At 49.7% G+C, this 20,287-nt stretch overlaps 1 protein-coding gene across 4 annotated transcripts in view; it reads left to right on the forward strand.

Moving 5' to 3' along the window:
- Positions 1–479: 479 nt before the first annotated feature.
- CABP1 (calcium binding protein 1) overlaps positions 480–20,287 on the forward strand; it is a 42,176-nt gene continuing 22,368 nt past the window's right edge. For 2 of the 4 annotated variants that reach the window (XM_054173070.1, XM_054173071.1), the window contains exon 1: positions 17,190–17,917. In XM_054173070.1, coding sequence (XP_054029045.1) covers positions 17,315–17,917 — 603 coding nt within the window. In that variant the 5' untranslated portion in view covers positions 17,190–17,314. Of the gene's footprint in view, positions 546–17,189; positions 17,918–20,287 lie in introns of those variants that run through there. The other 2 variants (XM_054173073.1, XM_054173072.1) reach the window with 2 other exon arrangements.

Here is a 20,287-nt window from a genome sequence, read left to right on the forward strand (position 1 = left end):
TACCTGAACCTGCTTTGGGCTGCTCTGGCTTTTTTTGAGCTGCTTCCCCTATTCCTTGAAGTTTTCAGTTAAAATATTTCCTTTATCAGTTTTTGAGTGCAGTGTCCAATTTGGAGCTCAACTAGCATGAACTTTTGTCTGTTGCAAGGGGGTGATCCTGATGATAAATCTCTGATGACCTCTGCTCCTTTCTGTACACCGTGCTCTTCATGGGCTGACCTGAGAAACTGCACAGCCTGAGCCCACTGAAAGCTTCCTCTCCTGGGAAAATTAAAGAAAGCCTGCATAGATCTCTAGAGAGCTTGGCAGTCAGCCCCTAGGGCCCTGGAAAGGTCAGCTTCTCTGGGGAATCTCATTATGCTTCCAGTAATCCTGGTCTGAGACAACCCACCTGCAATTGCAAAGGATACCATGGGCGCCTTTGGGCTAACTGCTTCCTCGCTTGTTGTCTTTAGGAGCTGGTATTCCCTCTGCTCAGAGTAGCTGAAGAGTGCCAGAGATGAGCATGGAACAGACCTGGCTGTTGGAGAGGCACCTGGTCTCAGGTGAGAATGGATCTAGACAGGATCCTGAACTACTTCCAGAGAGACTTGCTGCCTCTCGTTTGGTGTTGCAAAGGGCAGGCCACGCCAGGCCCTAGCAGCTATGTGACTTCAGCAGCCCTGTTGAAGTTCTCCTCCTTTCCTGGCAGTAGCTATTTAATTTTCATTGGCTTCAGTGTGTTTAATTTCCATGCTTGCTGTGTGCCGTACCAAGAGGGTGCCTTACAGTCTCGAGGCAATTAGGACACCCCTCGGTGGAATTGTTTTCGTGCTGGGGGTTTTGTCATGTCCTGAAAGGCTGGTTTGGGATGTGTTGGTCTGTACAGACATTTAAAGCAAGGGATTGTATTTCCTCTGCTCCCATCAGATCCTCAGTCCTCACTACGGCTCTTGCCTCCAATGTACCTCTCTTTCTTTTTGCTAATTATTGTCTTCCTCAGCAGTATAAATACATGTTGTACTTCAGTGTGGGAGCCACCATCCTCTGTTGTGGAGCAGTCAGAATGCAGCCTTTGCGTCTGTGCTCCTTCCCCTCCTCAGGACACACACTCCCTCTGGTTATGCTGGCTGTGTCTCAGGGAAATATTGGAACTGTATCTTTGCAAATGAGCAGAGATTTTGCTTTCCTGTGTCTGGGGATATTTCTGTGTTCTGTATCTTGTACTGGCTACTGTGTCTGCATCCAAGCGGCAAGTAACAGGACTACAGCTGTGTTTAAAATAACCTGCACTGAGATTCAAGTACAGCAAAGGAGCGAAGTGTTAGGTTTGTCAATTGTTAAATACATTTATTAGTGAGACTAAAGATCCTACAGAGCTAAGAAATTAGTCAAGTCCCAGGAGTTGACCTATTCTATCCTTGTCCCACCATTAAAGGAAGATAAGGGTATGGTGTTGTTACCAAGGGACTGTCTTTTGCAACTTTCTTAGCCATGGAACAACACAGGAGCAAGGACAGTACTCAGATACAGCCCAGGTACTTCCCTGAGACACAGATAATCTGCAGCCGTGCAGCCATTGTAAAGCTGGGTTCCACACCTGGCCTAATAGCAGACAACAGGAATCTAGAATGCTGAGGCAGCACACAATGAGCTGACAGCATTCTGAAGCAGGCTGGGTTTAGAACTCTGTCAGAACAAAGTCGTTATCTTGTAACAGAGTGTACTTTGTTGATTTGATGTGAAATGAGACCCAGGGGGAAAATGACAAGGCAGCTCACGTAAAGCTCTGCCTCTGCCGAGACAGCCCCACGTCGCCTCTGCCACTAGCAACAGGCGTGCCAGGCCCTGCCGCCGCCCGGCCTCGCCACAGGGCCTGGAAGCCAGCAGCACACAGTGTGGAGCCAGGGCTCACCTGCAGAGCTGCAGTGGACACACAGCTGGGGAGCACTGCTCCTGTCTGCCCTGCTCCTGTCTGCCCTGCTCCTGTCTGCCCTGCTCCTGTCTGCACTGCTGAATGCTGGTAGACCGAGGGAGCAGTGCTCTGTTTGTGTGGATCTGCATAAATTAATCAAGTTTTCCAGGTCCTGCACACAAAGGTTTAGCTTCACCTGAACCATAAGCCAGCCTTGATTGCCTGTCCTATTGCCCACAGCTTGCTTTCTCACACATGCTTGGGCACAGCAACTGAGCTGAGTGTATGGAGAACGCATCAGAATCACTTTGATCACATTGTCATAAACTCTCCACTTGAGAGAAATGTACCTCTGGAAGATTTCTGCAATTCCTGTCTCCAGATCTTGCCTTTGTTGTTTGGGTTTGGTTTTTTTTGTAGCAGTAATACTGCCTTACAGACCTTGCTTGTGCTCTGTGGCATTGACTTTGTGTGTTCCTCCATACCTGATATTCTTTTCTCTCCTTTTAAGCCAGTGTTGGTTTAAGTTATTTCCCCCACTGTAAGTATTTAGTCCCAACCCCTCAAATCTCTGCCAGTCACAGCAGACTGTTGTGGTTATCTTGGCTAGGACTTGTGCTTTACTTACTTATATAGCTCCTAAAGTTCATTAAACATCTATCTTTTGTGTCTCAGTTTTCAGAAAGGACATGTTCCAGGAGAGCTCCATTTGCCTCTGAATAAAGGGCCACATGAACAGTGCAAATAATCACTTGAATTCCTTTACTTTGGGCACCTGAATTCCTATGCAAGTTCAGGAAATCACAAGAGGGAACACTCTGCCTCCCTGCAATAGAACTAAACAAGGTGCAGCTGACTGTCAGCTCTGTGCATTGTCTTGTTTAGAAGAGGACATGGGTCCTGGGTGAATTTCCTTCACAATGGAGTAAGCAAATCCAAGTCCAGCTGTTCTTGTTAAAATTCTCATCTTCCCTCACAGAAAATACAGAGGTGTGCCTGGTACCCCAGCTCACCTACTTGTTGCTGCGCCCATTCACTGCACAGGGCCACCAAATCTTGGTAAGAAGTTCTTGAGCACTGCAAGAGGCTCACTTTCAGAGAGCTGCTCCATCAGTTCCATACCAAACCAGTGAGGGGGTTTGGAGGCTCCAGTTGGGAATCTGGGTGTGGCATGGGTACTGCTGGGAACAGAAGGGGCCACTGTCAGTTCCTAAGCAGTCCTGGTGGGTTATCCGTCATTCTTCCTCACCAAGTGATGAAGCAGTGAGCAGAGCTAGTTTGTTTAGTGTCCCTGTCCCCCAAGGCCACTGCCCTTTGAGAGGGAACAGTGTGTGTCACCACTGCTGGCAGCCATGCTCCCACCCTGACGCAGTCAGTTTAGGGGGGCCATGGAGCTGGCAGAGATGACTCATTCCGCCTCAGTGGCTCATTGAGGAGCTGCAGGGAGAAGCTATTTATAACCAGACCTTTCAGGTTCAGTGCAGCAGCATCTTCAGCAGGAGGAGGGAGACAGGAGTGGGGATGGCACATCAAACTTCTGAGATACAGATTAACCCCCACCCCAGTGTTGTCCCTGGAGCCACAGAGCCACCAGCTGACTGCAGCCAGCCCTTTCTCCCAAGCCTTTTGCTCAGCTTTCTGAGTGCTCTGGTCCTGGAGTAAGACTGCTGCTAACTCATCAACTGCTCAAAGAGGAGAGAGACAACTGTGAATATCATCAGTGTAAGCAGAACAGCCTTGCTGCTGTGGCTGCTAAGCTGACTTGCTGATTCCTTCCGACCCATGGCCCTAGAATTATCACTCTATCTTTTCTTTGTCTCTCCCCATGTTTATCCCTGCCTTGCCTTTAAGATGAGCTCTTTTCCTGGGTATTTTCAAACAGTCTTTGTGCTGCCAGCAAATCCTGTTTAAACCTCCTGGGATTTCTCTTATATGTAAGCTAACACTATCATTTCTAAAACTGGAGCTGGTTTGCTGCTCTTGCTGGGGACTCATTTCATCCTGAGGTACTCTGTGTGTGAAACTGAGATAATGACACCCCCTGGGTTAAGCGCAGTGTGATCTGGGGCTGTGGAACACCACCGCCGAGAGTCTCTGAACGATAGGAGAGCTTATTACAGCACAAGAGAGGACAGCATGCCTCAAAGGAAATATTTACTATGAACACAGACCTCTTTGTGCCTGGGGAACTGGGGCCTTTCCCTGGAACATGGCAGCATATATGAAAATGACTTCACTTCTTCAGGTTGTCTGTTCTCTTCACTGGCTTTTGACTTCAAAGCCACATGGCACCAGGGATCCTGCTGCACGAATACCTTGGTCTTGTTCTACCCCTGCTCTGCTTTCAAACCAATTTGTGTGTGTGGAACTGGCAGCAGTTAGCTGGCTCCTTGCCTCCTGTCATTCTATTGCCTCTTCCCATAGATAAATGCTGGATAGTTGGATCTTCATCTTCTATTTTGCTTCTCTCTCCTTTCTCCCTACCCCTTTTTCACTAAGCAGATAGCTGGCTCTGCAGTAGAGGACTGTTGAAGAGCTTGCTGAGCATATTGCTAAGGCCTTTAGGTAGGTCTGTTGGTTTCTTGGGGTTTGGGCTGTGCCACAGAGCTGCACTGGCCTTTCTTACACTGGGATGTATGTATTATCTTCATAGAGAAGCTGCACTATAAATATTTCTTGCCTCCAGTTTTGGCAGCCAGCTAAAGGGGAGGTCTACCCTGCACAGACCAAACAGTGCTGTGATAATTTTGTATCCAAACCCAGTTATAAAACTGCAGAGATTTGTGAGTGTGAGTCTTACCTTAGACACTTCAGTTTATAATCTGGGCTGGAGGTGGCCTCTGCACAGCAGCCCTGGCTCTCCCTAGCTGCCAAAGGATTTTCCTGAATCTCTTTCCTTTTGGACAAACTAGAGCTCTGGTTCTTATGGCTGCAAATAAGCCTCTGAAACATTAACAAAATGTAGCTGGTGCAGACATATTTGTGTTGGTACTGAGAAAAAGAGACCACATTTCAGAGACTGGAGTGTCATACTTAGGTTTTGAGTGGTAAAGTAGGATGTGCAGGGATTAAAACTCTAATGTCAGCTTTGCTCCTTGGCTCCTTCTTCAGCAATTTTACACAGTGAATAAAATGTTCTTGGACCTGTTGGCTTATCCTTTCAGCAGCTGCCTTGCCTTGCCTTTGGCACCTCGAGCACCCCTGAGTACAGCTGGCTCCCCTGCATGCCTCACCATCTTCCCCTTGGCCCAGGCTTGTGGTATTCTTGAGCAGACCCCTAGAAGGGGATCCTGGAGATGGGCATTGCAGCCAGAGAGCACAGAGCCAGGTTTGGTTCCATCAACCCAGAACTGAGAGGGCCATGAGGAGAAACCAAGAGTATTAATACGTATCAGAGAGTGAAAGGATTTACCTCCCTGCATTTCCAATTGCTTGTTTTCTATCTGGGGAAAATCCCTTTTGACAGCCCAGGCAGTGAGCTTCTAATTCCTGTCTCCGGCTCATTTTTCACTTCAATCCCCCCGCGAAGGGATTTTAATGCTTGATGGATCCAAACAAAATTATTTCCGTTCCTGTGGCTTTGCAAAAGCCTCCAGGGTGTGTGTGTGCACAGGGAGGAGGGATGGGGCTTGCTTTCCTTACACTCCAGTAAGCCTCCTCTCCAAGGGAAATGTGCTTAATTTCTTCATTTAGGGCTTTCTTGCTGATGATTTCTTCCTATTCTGTCCTCCTGGCTCTTGGGTCACAGGAGGCCCAGAAGAGATTTGCTGTTCTGAGGGATACAGGATGCAGTGTTCCAGATCATTGTGCAAGTGGGAATTCTCAAATTATGACCAGACTGTGCTCCAGGAATAGCACTGGGTTATGGGTAACAACTGGGAGAAAACTTTCCTATTCCACACCTCTAGCTGGGAGTGAGACAACACCACAGGCTGAGAGCTGAGGTTGTCTGGGTAATCAGCAGACTTCAGCACTGATGTCTTGTTTGAACAAGTAGGGTGTACCGTTCACCCTACTGCTATTGTAATGGACAAGGATTGCTTCTTATTACCATCTGCAGGCTCCCCTGCCAGCAGACATCACTGCAGGGAGCTGTGCAAAGACTCTGCTTGCATAACGTTCAGTGATCAGTCAGGGTTTCAGCTGCTCAGCCACCATGTTTCTGCTGGGCTTCTTCCACACAGCTCCTGGGGCTGGGAGGCTGAACTGTTAAATGCTCAGTATCTCACACTTTTATCCAAGCCAAATTGTCACCCCAATTAGCAAAGGGATCGTTCCATGATGCCTGCCTCAAATATTTATAACCAGCCTGCCCAGGATCCTCAGAGCTCTCTGAAGTGTATGAAACCACTGCTGTTGGGGTGTGCTGAGCTCACTTGGCGATGCCATATCTAGACTAAGTTGTTAAAACGTACCATAACTACGACCAAGCAAGTTACTTGCTCAGGTGTGGAAAAAGTCCTGTCCCTGGAGCTGGAAATGTGCTGTGTGTTCCTGCACAAATGCCTGTCTTCTGGAACAGCCTCCTGTGTCCACGGGCTCCTGCGAGTGCTTGTTGAAAGCTGCTGATGGTAATCATAAATGTGTATTGTGTCATGCTTGTGATGACAGTGGACCCAGAGACTACAAGGTGTAGCTTTAGAGTTTGCTCTGTCTTATCTCTGTGTTATTTCAAACCCTCACTGCCTCTAACATCAGGTTTTCCCAGTAAAAGGAGTCTAACTGTCATGTTTTGTTTGTTACACATTGTCTGCAGGTGAGAAGCTCTGGTTTATTCATGTGGGATTCTAGTGTGTGGCATCAGAGTCTCTCAGCTTGCAGTATCAGTACTGGGAATGCATGAAGCAGGTGTAAGTTTTAGCTGTAAGTACAGGCATAGCACTGCAGGGATTTTTAGTTAATGTATTCTTGCTTGTAGGTGTCTGAGTTTTGCAACCTTCAGGTGTTCAAGAGGGGATTGGATGTGGCACTTGGTGCCATGGTCTAGTCATGAGGTCTGTGGTGACAGGTTGGATGATCTTTGAGGTCTCTCCCAAACTTGGTGATACTGTGACACTGTGAACCTTGTCAATAATCCTCCAGCTCTGGAGTCAGGGACAGTAAATGGAAGTGTTAGTGAACCTTGGAATGGCATTAAGAAAATCACACTAAGTCTGCTAGGTAGAAGAGGACACAGACTTATGACCCAGTGGCCACTGACTAGCCTGGAAGCTTCAGATAACTGTTAGAGCAAAGTATAGGCAAGTTTCCTTTCACACATCTTTTGACTGTAAAAAATAAGTAACTCTAATTGACATTTTCTGGAGGATCAATAAGAAACTGAACTAAATGTGACTGAAAAGGCACTTCTTAAATGTTTATCTTGTCTTTTTGCTGGGAAATGTGGGGATTTCACTGCAGAAGTAACCCATTCATTACCCTTGTGCTTTGTTAACACAAAAGAGAAGCTGTGAAATATTTGGAGAATCTGGTTTTTAAATACTCTGTTGTTTCAGTCAGTGCTCTGGGCTCCTTACCTGCTATTAATAATGGTTATTAATATTTTGGTTCAGTGTTTTCCTAAGTCACCAGTGCTCCTTTTGCCCAAGGCCTGAGTTGTGGATCCAGCTGGGTGGATGTTCTTGCAGCAGATCAAATTGTCTAATGTTTAATACATATTAGCATCTGGCTGAACAGTTTTAGAAACAGCATTGGCCATTGACTGATCACTTATTTTCATATTGGTTTCTACTGCATTGTTGGAGTGAGGATAATGGAGGCTGGAAGTGATCTATAGTGACAGAATAATGTCAGTAGCACCGAGAAAGCATCGTGTTGGGGTTTTTTCTTTCATTTGTTGTCTCTTCTACTTATCTGGGGACTCTGAGCCAGTAAGTCTGTCCTCAATGGCAAAGTCTTTGAGATGTGGCTGGTGTCTTTGAGGTGGAAAATCAGCATCAAGCTTCCCTTTGTACCAACCTTGCACCGTGTGCCGCTGTTTGCTCACACCTGCGGCTCGCCGTGCTGTTGGCATAGGGAGCAGCTCTCCTAGCCACCAGCTGGAGAGGTGCTTTAGTCTCCTATTTCCTCAGTCTCTATGTGGTAGTTTTCAACCCACCACACTCCAGAAGCCTTCAGTGGTGACAGACTTAGCAATGTCATCTCACTGTTTTACCCAGGTGTACCTTGCTCCCCGTTGTGCTTTGGGGTTTTTCACTGCAGATGAGGCTGCTTCTAGCACCATGCTCACTGCCCAGCTGAATGAAAGTTTCACTGCCTGTCAGGCTGGTAGCTGTTCACTTACCACTGAGCAGTGTGCAGAGATCCTGTCTGTATCATGCAAGCTCCCTTGCTGCTTCCAAAGTTTGTGAGGATAATCCATGACCTTTCTTGTGTCTTCTGTCATATGCCAAGTATGTCCTCAGTGCGCCCTGGCTGTCACAGTGTGTCTGTGATTCTAGGTAAATTCACCTTTGAGCTCAGCACGCTTTTATCCCAGATCTCTTGCATGCTGTATTTTGTGGGTTTGTTGTGGTTAGATCCGACTTGCACTTAATTCTGGACTGGATGCCTGCCCTAGGTTGGTTCTTTGACCTTTTGTGAGTCCTGGAAATTCTGAAGGGAAACCAATTCTCTAACAGAGGGACAGACCATAATTTGAATTTTCAGCAAAAATCTCAGGAGAGACTCTCCTTAGTAACCTTTGAAAAGGTAAGAACGGGCCAGGCACAGCCACTCTCCTCTTTTCATATTTGCTAAGCCCTCATCTTTACATCTCGTTAAGTGAAGTGCACTCTCTCAGCATGTCTATGGATTTCTAAAGGGTTTTCACTGCCACAATTGCCTGGAACCTCTTAAACGTTTCACATGCATCAAAATAGAGTGTTAGGGAAAATAAAGCTTCTGATTGTCTTCCTTTTTTTACTGGCACACATGGCTTTTAGATAAACATGGATTTCCAGCATGTACACACACAATTGAGTGTTTTCCCAATTGCCTTCTGTATTTCCAGACTTTCAGCTCCTGGTAGCCTCTTGGTAGCTGCTTCTTTTACATTCAAGTTACACTCGTTGGCATCTTTTTACTCCTGATACCATATGGCATTCCTTAATCCCTTTGCACCCAAACTGCTTAAAAAGTTATTCCTTATTAATGACACATTTCCAGCTGTCTCTGCTTAACAGACTGAATGCTTTTGCCACGTCGCTGTTCTGAGCCTGGGCAACCGAACTGCTCACAGTTACAGCTGCCAGGGGCATGGCTTGGGAGGGAACAGGCTCCAGGCAGGGTCCCTGCAGCAGAAGGCACACAGAATGGCACACTGGCAGAGGGGGGCAGTCCCCAGGTCTGTCCGAAAGGAGGCTGCCTCATAAGAGGGCTATTCAAAATGAGGTCAGTGCTACTTCCCTGATGACAGTGTACTACAAAATGCTGTTCTGTAGAGCAGAGTGAAACTCTCAGAGTAATTGTTCCCTTGGGAGTCACAGGGAAGTGGCCTGGGCTCTCAAAGGAAATACCCTTAGGGCACTTGCTTGAAGAGAGTGGTTTTGAACAAAAGAATCAATCACCAGAAAATAAATCTAATACTCCCCGGGTCGTTTACGTATCGCTGAGCCCTGTGAGCCTTCCTGCTATGTCCTCTTGGCCAGCGCTCGGGCGTAAGGAGCTGAGGTCGCCACTGAATGGCAAATGCACCGAGCCCGAGTGCTGTTCCCGCAGCTCTTCCCGGGAAAGCCGGCACCGCCGCAGGGCTGTAAGCGAGCAGGCGTTTTCCCCTTACAGGACACTCTGCTGACAAGCAGAAACTCTGCTGCACCTCGAGTGTCTTGTCTTCTGCCGCTGGGCATTGCAGTCTCTGCACGAGTAGGTGCTGCTGTTATTGTCAGTATAATTCATTGTTATTATTATGTGACACTGCGGATTTATTCCCCTCCCTCTGAGATGCTGTTTCTGCCAGAGCCTTCTCTGTCTTTGATCACCGCCAAAAGGATGGCTCTGACACTGTGTATTCCCCCAGCCCACTGCAAAGTCCTAATCCTTCTAATAGCTGGAGGGTTTCGGTTTAAGTCTTTTATTAATATTCCATCTTAATGGTAAAGCACTTCAGTGATATCCAAAAGCCTCTCTTACATAACAGCCTTATCCACACTTGAGTCCTTCAGAGCTGAGGTGTCAGGAAAAACCTCTGCTTGATCTGGCCGCTCTGCCATTCGTCCTCATGTTGTTGGTGCACAAACCCACTGCTGCCAGTGTCTGAGCTCAGGCACTCCACATTCTTAAACACTGGGTATTATTAGGAAGAGTGTGACCTGTACAGCCTGAAGTGATGAAGTTAGCAGAATCTCCAGAAGATATTCCAGGAGCCTTGCTTGTAGCTCTAAATCACCTGGGAAGTGAAAGCAGCAGCAGGAAATGTAGAGAAGGACCACATTTCATGGGACCCCAGTGTGCAGTAAGTAAAGAGCTGAGAGCACCTGGGAATGGGAACTAGTTCCCTCAGTGTGGTTATCCCAGAAAAGGAATAAAGGAGAGGCACTTTGGCTAATTAGTAATAAGCTTTTTTGAAGTATGTTATTAAAATTGTAATTAATTGCAAATTATCAATGCTCTCCCCCCTCCCTCTCCTCCCTCTGATCTGCTTCAGCTGTTCCAGCAAATTGCAGGCTTTAGTATACTGCAACTAACTTATTTGTGGACTTGCCAAATGACTTTATCCTTTATTGAAGGGTAATTTAGGTGGAATGTAACTACCAGAGAAGGATGAGCAGAGGGCTGGAGGTCCTCTGCTATGGGGACAGGCTGAGAGAGTTGGGGTTGTTCAGTCTGGAGAGGAGAAGGCTCTGAGGAGACCTTCTTGTGGCCTTCCAGTATTTGAAGGGGGCTACAGGAAAGCTGGGGAGGGACTTTTGAGGATGTCATGGAGGGATGGGACTGGGGGGTATGGAGCAAAACTAGAAGTGGATAGGTTCAGGTTGGATGTTAGGAAGAAGTTCTTCCACATGAGGGTGGTGAGAGCCTGGCACAGGTTGCCCAGGGAGGTGGTGGAAGTCTCACCCCTGGAGGTGTTTGCAGCCAGGCTGGAGGTGGCTGTGAGCAACCTGCTGTAGTGTGAGGTGTCCCTGCCCATGGCAGGGGGGTTGGAAGTGGCTGATCCTTGAGGTCCCTTCCAACCCTGACAGTTCTGTGATTCTCCCTAAAATGTATTTCTTGGGGAAAAAAAAAAACCACCACCAACCCCTCAGTGCCTTTGCCTAGTTTCCTGTGCCCTGACACTGGTAGCAGCATCTTGCCCCCTCTCCCTCTGCTGGCCTGCCAACTCTGCATGCTGGCCCAGGAGTTGTGGGCAGCTCTGCTACTGAAACAAGGTGTTCTTCCAACCAGCACCAGAACAAGAGCACACAGCCTCAAGCTGTGCCAGGGGAAGATTAGGCTGGAGGTGAGGAGAAAGTTCTTCACAGAGTTGTTAGCCATTGGAATGTGCTGCACAGGGAGGTGGTGGAGTTACCACTCCTGGAGGTGTTCAAGAGGGGATTGGATGTGGCACTTGGTGCCATGGTTTAGTAGTCATGAGGTCTTGGGTGACAGGTTGATGATCTTTGAGGTCTTTTCCAACCTCATTGATTCTATGATTCTATGATTCATCCACTGGCCACATCTTCCTCACCCTCTTCTCTTGTGTCATTACTAGGGCTATAATTTTTCATCTGAAGGGACTCATGGCTGCTAAAAGGAGCCTGGGCAGATTTTGCAGCTCATCCTGCATCCTTTCTGGTTACAAGCCAGATGTGCCAAACCCTGTATCTCCCTGGAGCTGTCTTCTACCAGAACTCTGATGGTTATCTCCCAGTATCACTGCTCATTAAACACAGTATTGAGAGAGAGCAGCTCTGTGGAGATAGAACAGCTGCCCTGGAGATAATAAGTGATTCACTCCAGCCCATCCCAAATGAGTCTCAGCTGCCTGAGGTTGTTCCACACTCTGCCCTGTTTGTTGTATAACCCAGTTTATGTTGTGTAACCGAGTTGTTTCGTGAGGGAAGCTCCTGTTAGAGTTGCTGGTGGTGAAAGGGTCAAAGGATAGAAAGCAGCAGCTACCTTTACTCTGATTTCCCAAGGGCACTAATAGTGGCAGAAAAAAATACCAGGGCTGATGTATCATAATTTTGATACACCTTAACACTTGTCCCGTTGGAAAGTGACCTTCTCCCCAAATAAACCCAAGAGGTTTTCTTTGCCAGGATACTGGCCTGAGATCAGGCTGCCAAGCAGTGAGCAAGCAATAGCAACTTGTGCAGCCTTGTCCCCAAACTACTTCCAACCCAGACTGAAAACATCTGGCCTTTGATGCTGCTCTCTTTCCCTCCCATCCCCTGAACTAATTCTGTAGGCAGTTGATATTTTTTTGTTCTTAATTTAACTTGCAAGTATCAAATGTTCCTAGTCAGGGGGGAGAAGGAAAAAAAAAAAAAAAACCAAACCAAAAAAGAAGGCTTTTCACCCCAAAAAGCAGGCTTTTCACCTGATAACCAAGGAGCCTCTTAAATGTAGTTGAAGAGTCCACCTGTCTGTGGAAGCAGCCATAATCCTGCAGTGCAGCTCATGCTGCAGAAACAGATCCACTCCATAATGCCTTTACTGCAGAACATCTGCACAGGCTGCTGAAGGGCTTTGCTCTTCTCTAGGAGAGCTCAGGCCATCTGAAAGGTGAAACTTATGAAATGATTTGATTTTCTTCTTCCAATATTCATTGCTGCTCTCGATGGAAGGTGGAGGCAGGCCAACCAAATGGGCATCCCTTTGCCATTTACTCTTTGGCACATTATCACTTTTATGCCTTGAGACTGTGTCAAGCAGAAAGAGGAGCCACTGCCACTGCTAGAACCACAGCAGCTTTGCTTCAGTGATTTTCAGAGTACTTTTTTCCTAGAACTCAGATCTCCACTTTAATGTGCTTCCTGCCTTGTGGTTCACCTCCAGCTGCACAGTGCCCTCTACACAGATGTGCCTGTGAAGTCGATTGCAGTTTGGCAACAGAGATGTCTGATACAGAAGAGGTGACATTTGCCAGCCCTGGGCACCAAAGCTGCAAAGCTGAGCCAGCCATATCAGCTTAATTAATTGCATCCCTCCTGTGTGAACTGGAGAGCTGGGACTCAAAAGGGGGGTCAGGTGAGGAGGCATTCCAGGAAAATGGCTTCTGTTTCATGTCTGGAGTAAGGAAGGCTGAGTCTCTTCTCAGGGCTCTGGCTGAAGCCAGGCCATGCAGGCTAGCTCAGTTTGCTCAGCCATACTTGTCCCATTGAGGAGCAGTTTCCCTCACAGCTTCTCTCATATTATTTGGTTTAATGAGCTAAGAAAGTGTTGGGGCATCATCCTGTGCCAAGTGTGGTCTCCTGTTCTGATATGCCAACAACATGGAGCTGTAGAGTCAAGCTGAGATCCCTGTCCTCACAGAGCATCACTCTGAAGAGATTTGTTGCTTCCCTTTGGAGACACCTTCCCTCTCCACTGCCAGCTCCATGGACACAGCCTGGCCCTCTGGCAAGCCCTGCATGTTTACATTCTGTTGTACAGGGAGCTTCACCTTTTCCCTGCACATTTGTTCTCCCTCTTACCACTCTGTCATCTTGCTTTTCTCCAGCTGTGTTTTCCCCACAGCTCATCTGTTTCTCTCGTGGACTGTTGGTTTTGTTCCACTACCCCTTATCCTCCTTTCCCACTCCTGCAGGCTCATGGCAGGCTGTCACTGCGGCCTTTCCCCCAGCAGTGCTATCTGACCATGGAAAGCACTGGCTTCAACCCATCTGCCAGTCTCATCCTGACAAATACAAAGGGAAGATCTCCCTTTGCAATCAGGATGCAAGCAGCCAGGGTGGATTTGAGCAGGGGGATTACAGCCAGAACAATAATGCCTTTGTAATGCTGTCGGGATTATTCCTCTCCCAGGGAGAAAAACTTGAAGAGCAGTACCAAGTCTTCAAGCAAACCAAAACTCCAGCTGTCAGTGCTTTTGCTTCCTCTGCAGGCAGACACATGCCTGTCCAAATACAATATGTCAGAAGACCAATCCTTGCATCTTTATGACTCCTGAAGCATGGCATGTTTCTGAAACCCTTTAAAAGCCACAGAAGATGGTAAGGAGAAAGGTCAGAAATGAGAGCCAGAAAGTTCATTTGCTTTTATGGGACAGATTCCTGATTAGTGTTCTGATTCTCAGCCCAGTCCAGCTTAGGTTCTACTGTGCTTTGGCAAATTGTTTGTGTGATGCCATACTTACCCTAGAAGCCTATGTTCTTGCAAAGCAGGTGAGAGAAATAATAAAGACTAAGAAATTAGTACCAAGAGAAAGGTTGCAAAGCATCATGGACACTCTGTGCTTTCCCATCAACAGCTTGCTGCAGGTGTGTTTTTTCTCATGGGCAGTGTTCATCCATTTCACTCTCAAAATCCTTTTCTAGGCCATGGTCTTTAACTGAGACTGAAATACAGGCTTTGGAGTTCAGGCTGGGCAGCCTCTGTTTGTCTGGGCAGTGTTCTCGGTTTGGTGATTTTTCTATACAAGTGAAAGCCACAAAGAATTGACTGAACCCTTCCCCCCAAATGCTCATGCTCTTTGACAGCACTTTTAAGGAAAGACAGGATTTTACACTTGCAGGCAGTGCTGCATTTGTGACTGCATGCTGGATTTGGATCCACCTCCCCCGCTGACCCCAGGCTCCTGGCTTGTTCCAGAATCCCCCTGCTCTAGGGAGGGAAGTGCAGCTCCCCTCCGGCTCGGCCTCTGGCTCCTGCACATGGCTGCTGTTAGCTGTGCTCTGCCTCTGGAAGCAGCAGATATGCACATTACATAACATAATCTTCATGTCTTGAGGATTCAGGCCTGGCCTCCTTTGTGCTGCCAGATGGAAGAGGAGCCAGGCTCCCTCTGGAGAGAGGTCCCTGCACATCTCACTGCTCAGCCCTGTTGGAATTACTGAGAGCTGTGTTGGCTCTCTCTGGAGCCAGGCACGGTGCTTCCTGGCACTTGGCTCCAGAATAGCTGCCTCTTTAGTATGCAGTGGATGCTGCAGAGCCACTGTGATCTAAGATTAATTTGTCTAGAAAAGGATATACACGAAGAACCTCCAGAATTACTTGTGAGGAGGATGTGCTCCAGATCCTGTGAGCAGCCGAGGCTTTTTCCCAGCTGAAACCCAAACAGGGCTGTTGCAGACAGTCAGGTTTCTGGTTTGTGCTCTTGCTCTGTCCCATTTCATAGTTTTTCCTGCTGCTGTTTTGTTGCTCAGTTCTGTAGCATGGCCCCTGCCTGCATTGTTACTGCCTCTGTTAGTCAAGCCGTTTCACACCCTGATCCCTGAAGTGCTCTTCAAAGCAATGAATCACACCTGCACTAGTGAGTTCCCTCCTCACTAATGAGGCATCTGCTCCAAATTCTGCAGCACTTGGCTGATGGTGGCAAGGAGCTACCTGTAGACAACAGTGTCACCACGGCCCTCAGGAACAGCTCAGAAGACCCTAAGGAAGGCAAGGGTAGCATTAGTCAGGCTAAGGAGGAATCTTATCTGTGAGCTTCCTCACAGCAATGCCTCCTCAGCACCAGCTGCAGCTCCATAAATGGCAGCTTCTCTAGAAGCAGTGTTCCATGCTGAGAGAAAGCACTTCCCCAGCACACACAGGGACTCAGAAATGGTCATTTCAGCCTGCGGCTACTTCTGAGCTTCCTGGTAAAGGACCCTGTGAAGCCACAGCTCCAGCAATGCAGCTGCAGCAGGGCAAGCCAGGGCTTGTGTTCATCCAGCACTGCTGATACCAGACAGGAGCAGCCTGTTCTGAAAACAGAAAAGAAAACCAAAAGGTACCTTGAAATGACACTGCAGGTGTGAGTGGGAAATTGTTGCTCAACAAACATCCCCACCACAAACCCCTTCAACAGCCTCTTTGTCACCATGACAGCTGTTGCCAGGCATGCAAAGCAAGGGGCAGGGGGACCAGCCTCTCCTCTCTGTCACCATGAGGAGGGACAAGGGGCACCTTGTGCAGGAGTTGCTCAGGGATGATGTACATCTGGTGCTGACAGCACAGCTGAGGGGACAGAGCACACCGAGCTGGGGCTGCAGTCTAATTGTCTTTCCACTCACCCCGTGTGGGTCCAGTGGTGGGGCAGAGCAGCACAGGCTGCCAGGGGCCCCAGGCTGCAGAGGAGCTGCACTGGGTTGTTGCAGAAGAGGCTATGTCATCACGTAGTAACTGCTGTGCATGTGCCAGCAAGAGCAGAGCTAGCATGAGTAAGCTTATTATGCGATAATCACACCTTCATCTTCTGGGTACATAAACTGCTGAGGTATCCAAGTCTGGCAGTGAGGCACAATCACTGTCTGAAGATGAGCAAGAAGGAGTCAGGTCCTTTCCTCATTGGGAACATATGTCTGATTTGACACCATTATCTTTTACTGTTTTGAAACAGAACATCATTATTGAACCACCTGTTGCCACTTAATTACCTGTGCTTGATTACAAAGACATAAAGCAATCTGCTTTTGAGGTACAAATTCCCTCATTTTAATGTCCCTAAGTGATGTGCCCTGGCAAAGCCTCTGTGACCATTTCAGAGGCTGGATCAAAGCTTCCTCTGGGGGCTGCATCCGGCAGCGCCCGAGCACCCAGCCTCCTTTCCTGAACTTTGGGAAACCTGGTATTGGGATCGATCCTTTCGGTTCTAACGACCAGCGTGATCGGTGCTGACCTACGGGGCTGGCATCTGCCGTGATCCCATTGCGGCGGGCTGAGCAGCCCAGGCGCTCGGTGCGCGCCCGTGGGCCCCGGCCCCCGCGGCGTGTTTGCTGCCGCTGCCGGGACGGAAGGGACAGGCGCGGGGCAGGGGGTCGTCCCGCGGAACAGGGACCTCCCCCTCCCGCCTCTGCCCGCGGAGGTACTAAGTTCCTGCCCTGGGGGTTGCGGAAGCCTCGGGGATCGCTCTTTCACACCCCCACACCCCACACCCCCCCTTTCAACGCGCCGCCGGGGTCCACGCTCCCGCGGTTCCGGTCCGCCGGCAGGGCTACGGCCCTGCGGTCCCGCTTCCCGCCGCGCCCGGGGCCGCCGGGCCCTGCTTGCCGCCCGCCGCGCTGCGGGAGCGCCGCCCGCCGCCGCCCGCACCCCGTCGGCGGTGCCTCTTCGCCCGGCGGCGCGCCCCGGCCTGAGGCGGCGCGGGGAGGCCCCTGCTCACCTGGAGAGGCGGGGGGGGGGAGCCCCGGCGCGGGGCCGGTGCCTGTCAGCCCCCGCCGGAGCGCGCCTTCCGCGGCCTTTGTCTGCGCTGTCACATGGGCCGCGGTGCGGGATTTAAGCGGGTCTCCGCAGGACATGCCGTGAGCGGCGCGCCGCAGCTCTGCCCGCAGCGGCAGCGCTCCGCCCGGCCGGGGATGCGGCTCTAGCAGCCCCGCGATGAGCGGTTCCTCCATGGCGAAGAGCGAGTCCCGCACTTCGCTGCTAAAGGCGGCGGGGAGCCGGAGGGCGGCGGGCGCCCAGCCCCAGCCCCGCGGCAGCCGCGCCCGGGACGGCAAAGGACAGGGCGGGCAGGCGGGGTGGGACCAGAATCAGGAGTCGCTCCCCGGGGAGCCCAGTGCCCGCAGGCCGCTCTGCCACCCGGGCACCCGGGAGGACGGAGCGAGGGGCGCGTGGAAACTGTCACATGGACGAGCGGAGAGCCAGCCGGAGTCGGCGGAAGGAGGTCCAAGGAGAGGCAGCGGCAAGGAACCGGTGCGGACATCCAGGCATCACCACCACCTCCCACCGCACGCCAGCCACGGTCACCCCCAGGACCAGCATCAGCTGTCAGACAGGGATGGGGAGGAGGCAGAGGAGGACTTTTTCTTCGGTCACAGGCAGGGGTCCAGCAGAGAGTCCCTGAAGCTCTCGGAGGGCGCTTCACCGCTATCCAAATCCAGCAGCAAGTATTCTACCAAATCCAGCGGCAGCGACCGGTCGGTTGAAGCGGACCCCCTCTTCCAGCAGCTGCACCCCATGCTCAGCTCTGTCTTTGGACAGGTAAGGGGCCAAGGGCCCCTCGCCCTCTCCCTTCTTCCCTCCGCCCCTGCCTGCCCTCTCCCCTACCCGCTCACGGAGCCCGGGCTCCTCGATCCGGAGGCCCCGGGCGCAGCCCGCAGCTGTTAATGCACTGCTTCCTGCCCAAACTTCTCCCGGCGCCGCCGCACTGCCGGGGCGCTGCGGGGCCGGCACCGAGGAGGGCTAGGCGCCGCGGAGGGGGCGCGGGTCGGGGCCAGCCGCAGCCCGCGGCTGTCCTCCCGCCCGCCCCGCCGGGCTCCGCGGAGGCGCTTTCGGAGGTGCTGACGCGGGAAGGGCCGGTGCTTTCCCTGCTGCCGGGGGAAGTTGTGGCTCTGCTGTGGGCGAGAGTCAGCGGAGCGGATTTTTTAAATCTATTTACTTATTAGATTCCATCTCTCTGGCTCCTTGCCTTGCTTTGCTGTATTTGTTTACATCTCCTTATGGTACATTTGTTACATTTCTGTACAATCAGCATATGAATCATTTCTGATGGCAGAAGCTGTCGGGAGAAGGTAGTGGGGGGAACGACAAAAAAAATCCTGACCCAATTCCGAAGCCTTCCCAGTCACTATGTTAGGATGGAACAGATGCTTTCGGTGTTTGCAGGCTCTTTCGGTGCAAAGCTGTCGCTTTTAGCTGCTTCTGGTAGTGAAATTACCCAACAGGGCCACCCTCTAAAAATGAAAAGGCAGAGGGAGGCTGGTTTGGAATTCTCTTTTAAAGCCATTTAGGGATGTTACTGGGAGATGTAATCTCCTGGAAGATTAATGTAACTGCAGTCTCCCAGAAGCACAATTATAGGTGTAAGCCAGTAGCCTGGGTGGCTAAGTTCCAGCCCTGGAAGTGATCAGTTAAACTAGAATTATAATTTGTTGGCTTTGTTGTCCTTGGCTCCTTTTCTGGTTTGTTCTTTGGTTTGGTTTGGCTTTTCTCTCTTTTTTTTTTTCCTCCTTTGTTTTTTCCCAGGTGGACTTGGGGGGCTTTGCAGGGTGACCGTTGAAATCAAGAGTATGAAGAGGAGAGGGACTTTTGTAACTGGGTGGAAGGAGGTGATACTACTGTATCTGTTTAATTTGGGGTCGGGAGGCATTGTCTACTTGCATTCATCTGGACTTCTCCAGAGAACACACAAACCACTTCTGTTCTCCTTAGCAGTTTGCATCCCTGCTGACAGCCTGTTCTTCATGAGTGGTATGGTTGTGTTTAACTCAGACCAAGTATGGCTCGGTGCCAATGGGGCACCAGAAGTTTAGGTTAAAAATCTGTAGCTGCAGTAAGGCAGGGCCTGGTATGTGACTTGGTGCTCCAACCACATTACAAAAAGCAATATTCCAGCAGCAGGGTTTGAAATCCATGGGCTCAGCTCTGACTCCTGTTGTCCCTCTACTTCTGATGAAGTGAAGAGGTATCTGCAAACCGGTTTTAAGTCTATGGAGCTCTATGTCCTCAAAGCATCAGAAATACCAACAAATCCATACCAGGGCTCCCACTCCCAGAAACCTCTCTAGTTTTGAACTCCATCCTTACCTGAGCAGCAGCATTGTTATTGTACTGCTCCACTGCTTGCCTTCCAGTGTCACAGGACACTTCTGAGAGCTCTAAACGTAGCAAAATCTGATTGCACTGCTGAACAATGCCCCTTACGGGAAAGGGACAGATACAACTCTGACTGCCATGTTTTGAGTGGGAGCATTGCACCAGTGCTTACAAACAAAGACCAGCATCTTGCTTTCAGAGCATAAGATCCTTTATTCCCATTTCTCTCTATTCAGCTCTTGCTTTGCTGGGAGAACGACTGTGGTGGAGGTTTTAGAACTGGCTCTTAGGAGTGGGCTGTGGCAGGGCTGTTGAGGGGAACTATAGTGCAGGATACTGAAAAAGCTGCTTACAGGAAGAGGTACCTGAAGATTTTTTGTAGCTGTATCAAAATTCTGGGATGAATAAAAGCCCAAGGATAAGAACTATGGAAATTCTATCATGGAACAGAATGATGAAAATGTTGTTTCTATGAGTGAAGAAACAAATGCTAAGTCTTGTGTGAAAATGCGAGTGTTGCTTTGAAACAGGCAAGGACTCAAACCTGCAGGAGCCCCAGTTGCAGCCTGAGCTGAGGCAGGGTCATAGGTTTGCAGTGTAAGGCTGGAGGTGCTGTGACACCAGACTGCTCTGTGTTGTAATGAGAAGAGAGCAGCAGCTCAGCAGACAGTTTAATACCAGAACTTGTCTCCATCCCACACTGCCCACTGTGAAACCGTTAAAACAGTAATTTTGCAGTACACAGAAGGAGAGGAGCACAGTGATGCAAAGCACCGTGGTCTAGCAGTACCGGTGTACCTTGTCCCAGCTCCACAG

Source organism: Dryobates pubescens, chromosome 25 (genome assembly GCF_014839835.1).
Source record: "Dryobates pubescens isolate bDryPub1 chromosome 25, bDryPub1.pri, whole genome shotgun sequence".
In the NCBI taxonomy this organism is placed as follows: domain Eukaryota; kingdom Metazoa; phylum Chordata; class Aves; order Piciformes; family Picidae; genus Dryobates; species Dryobates pubescens.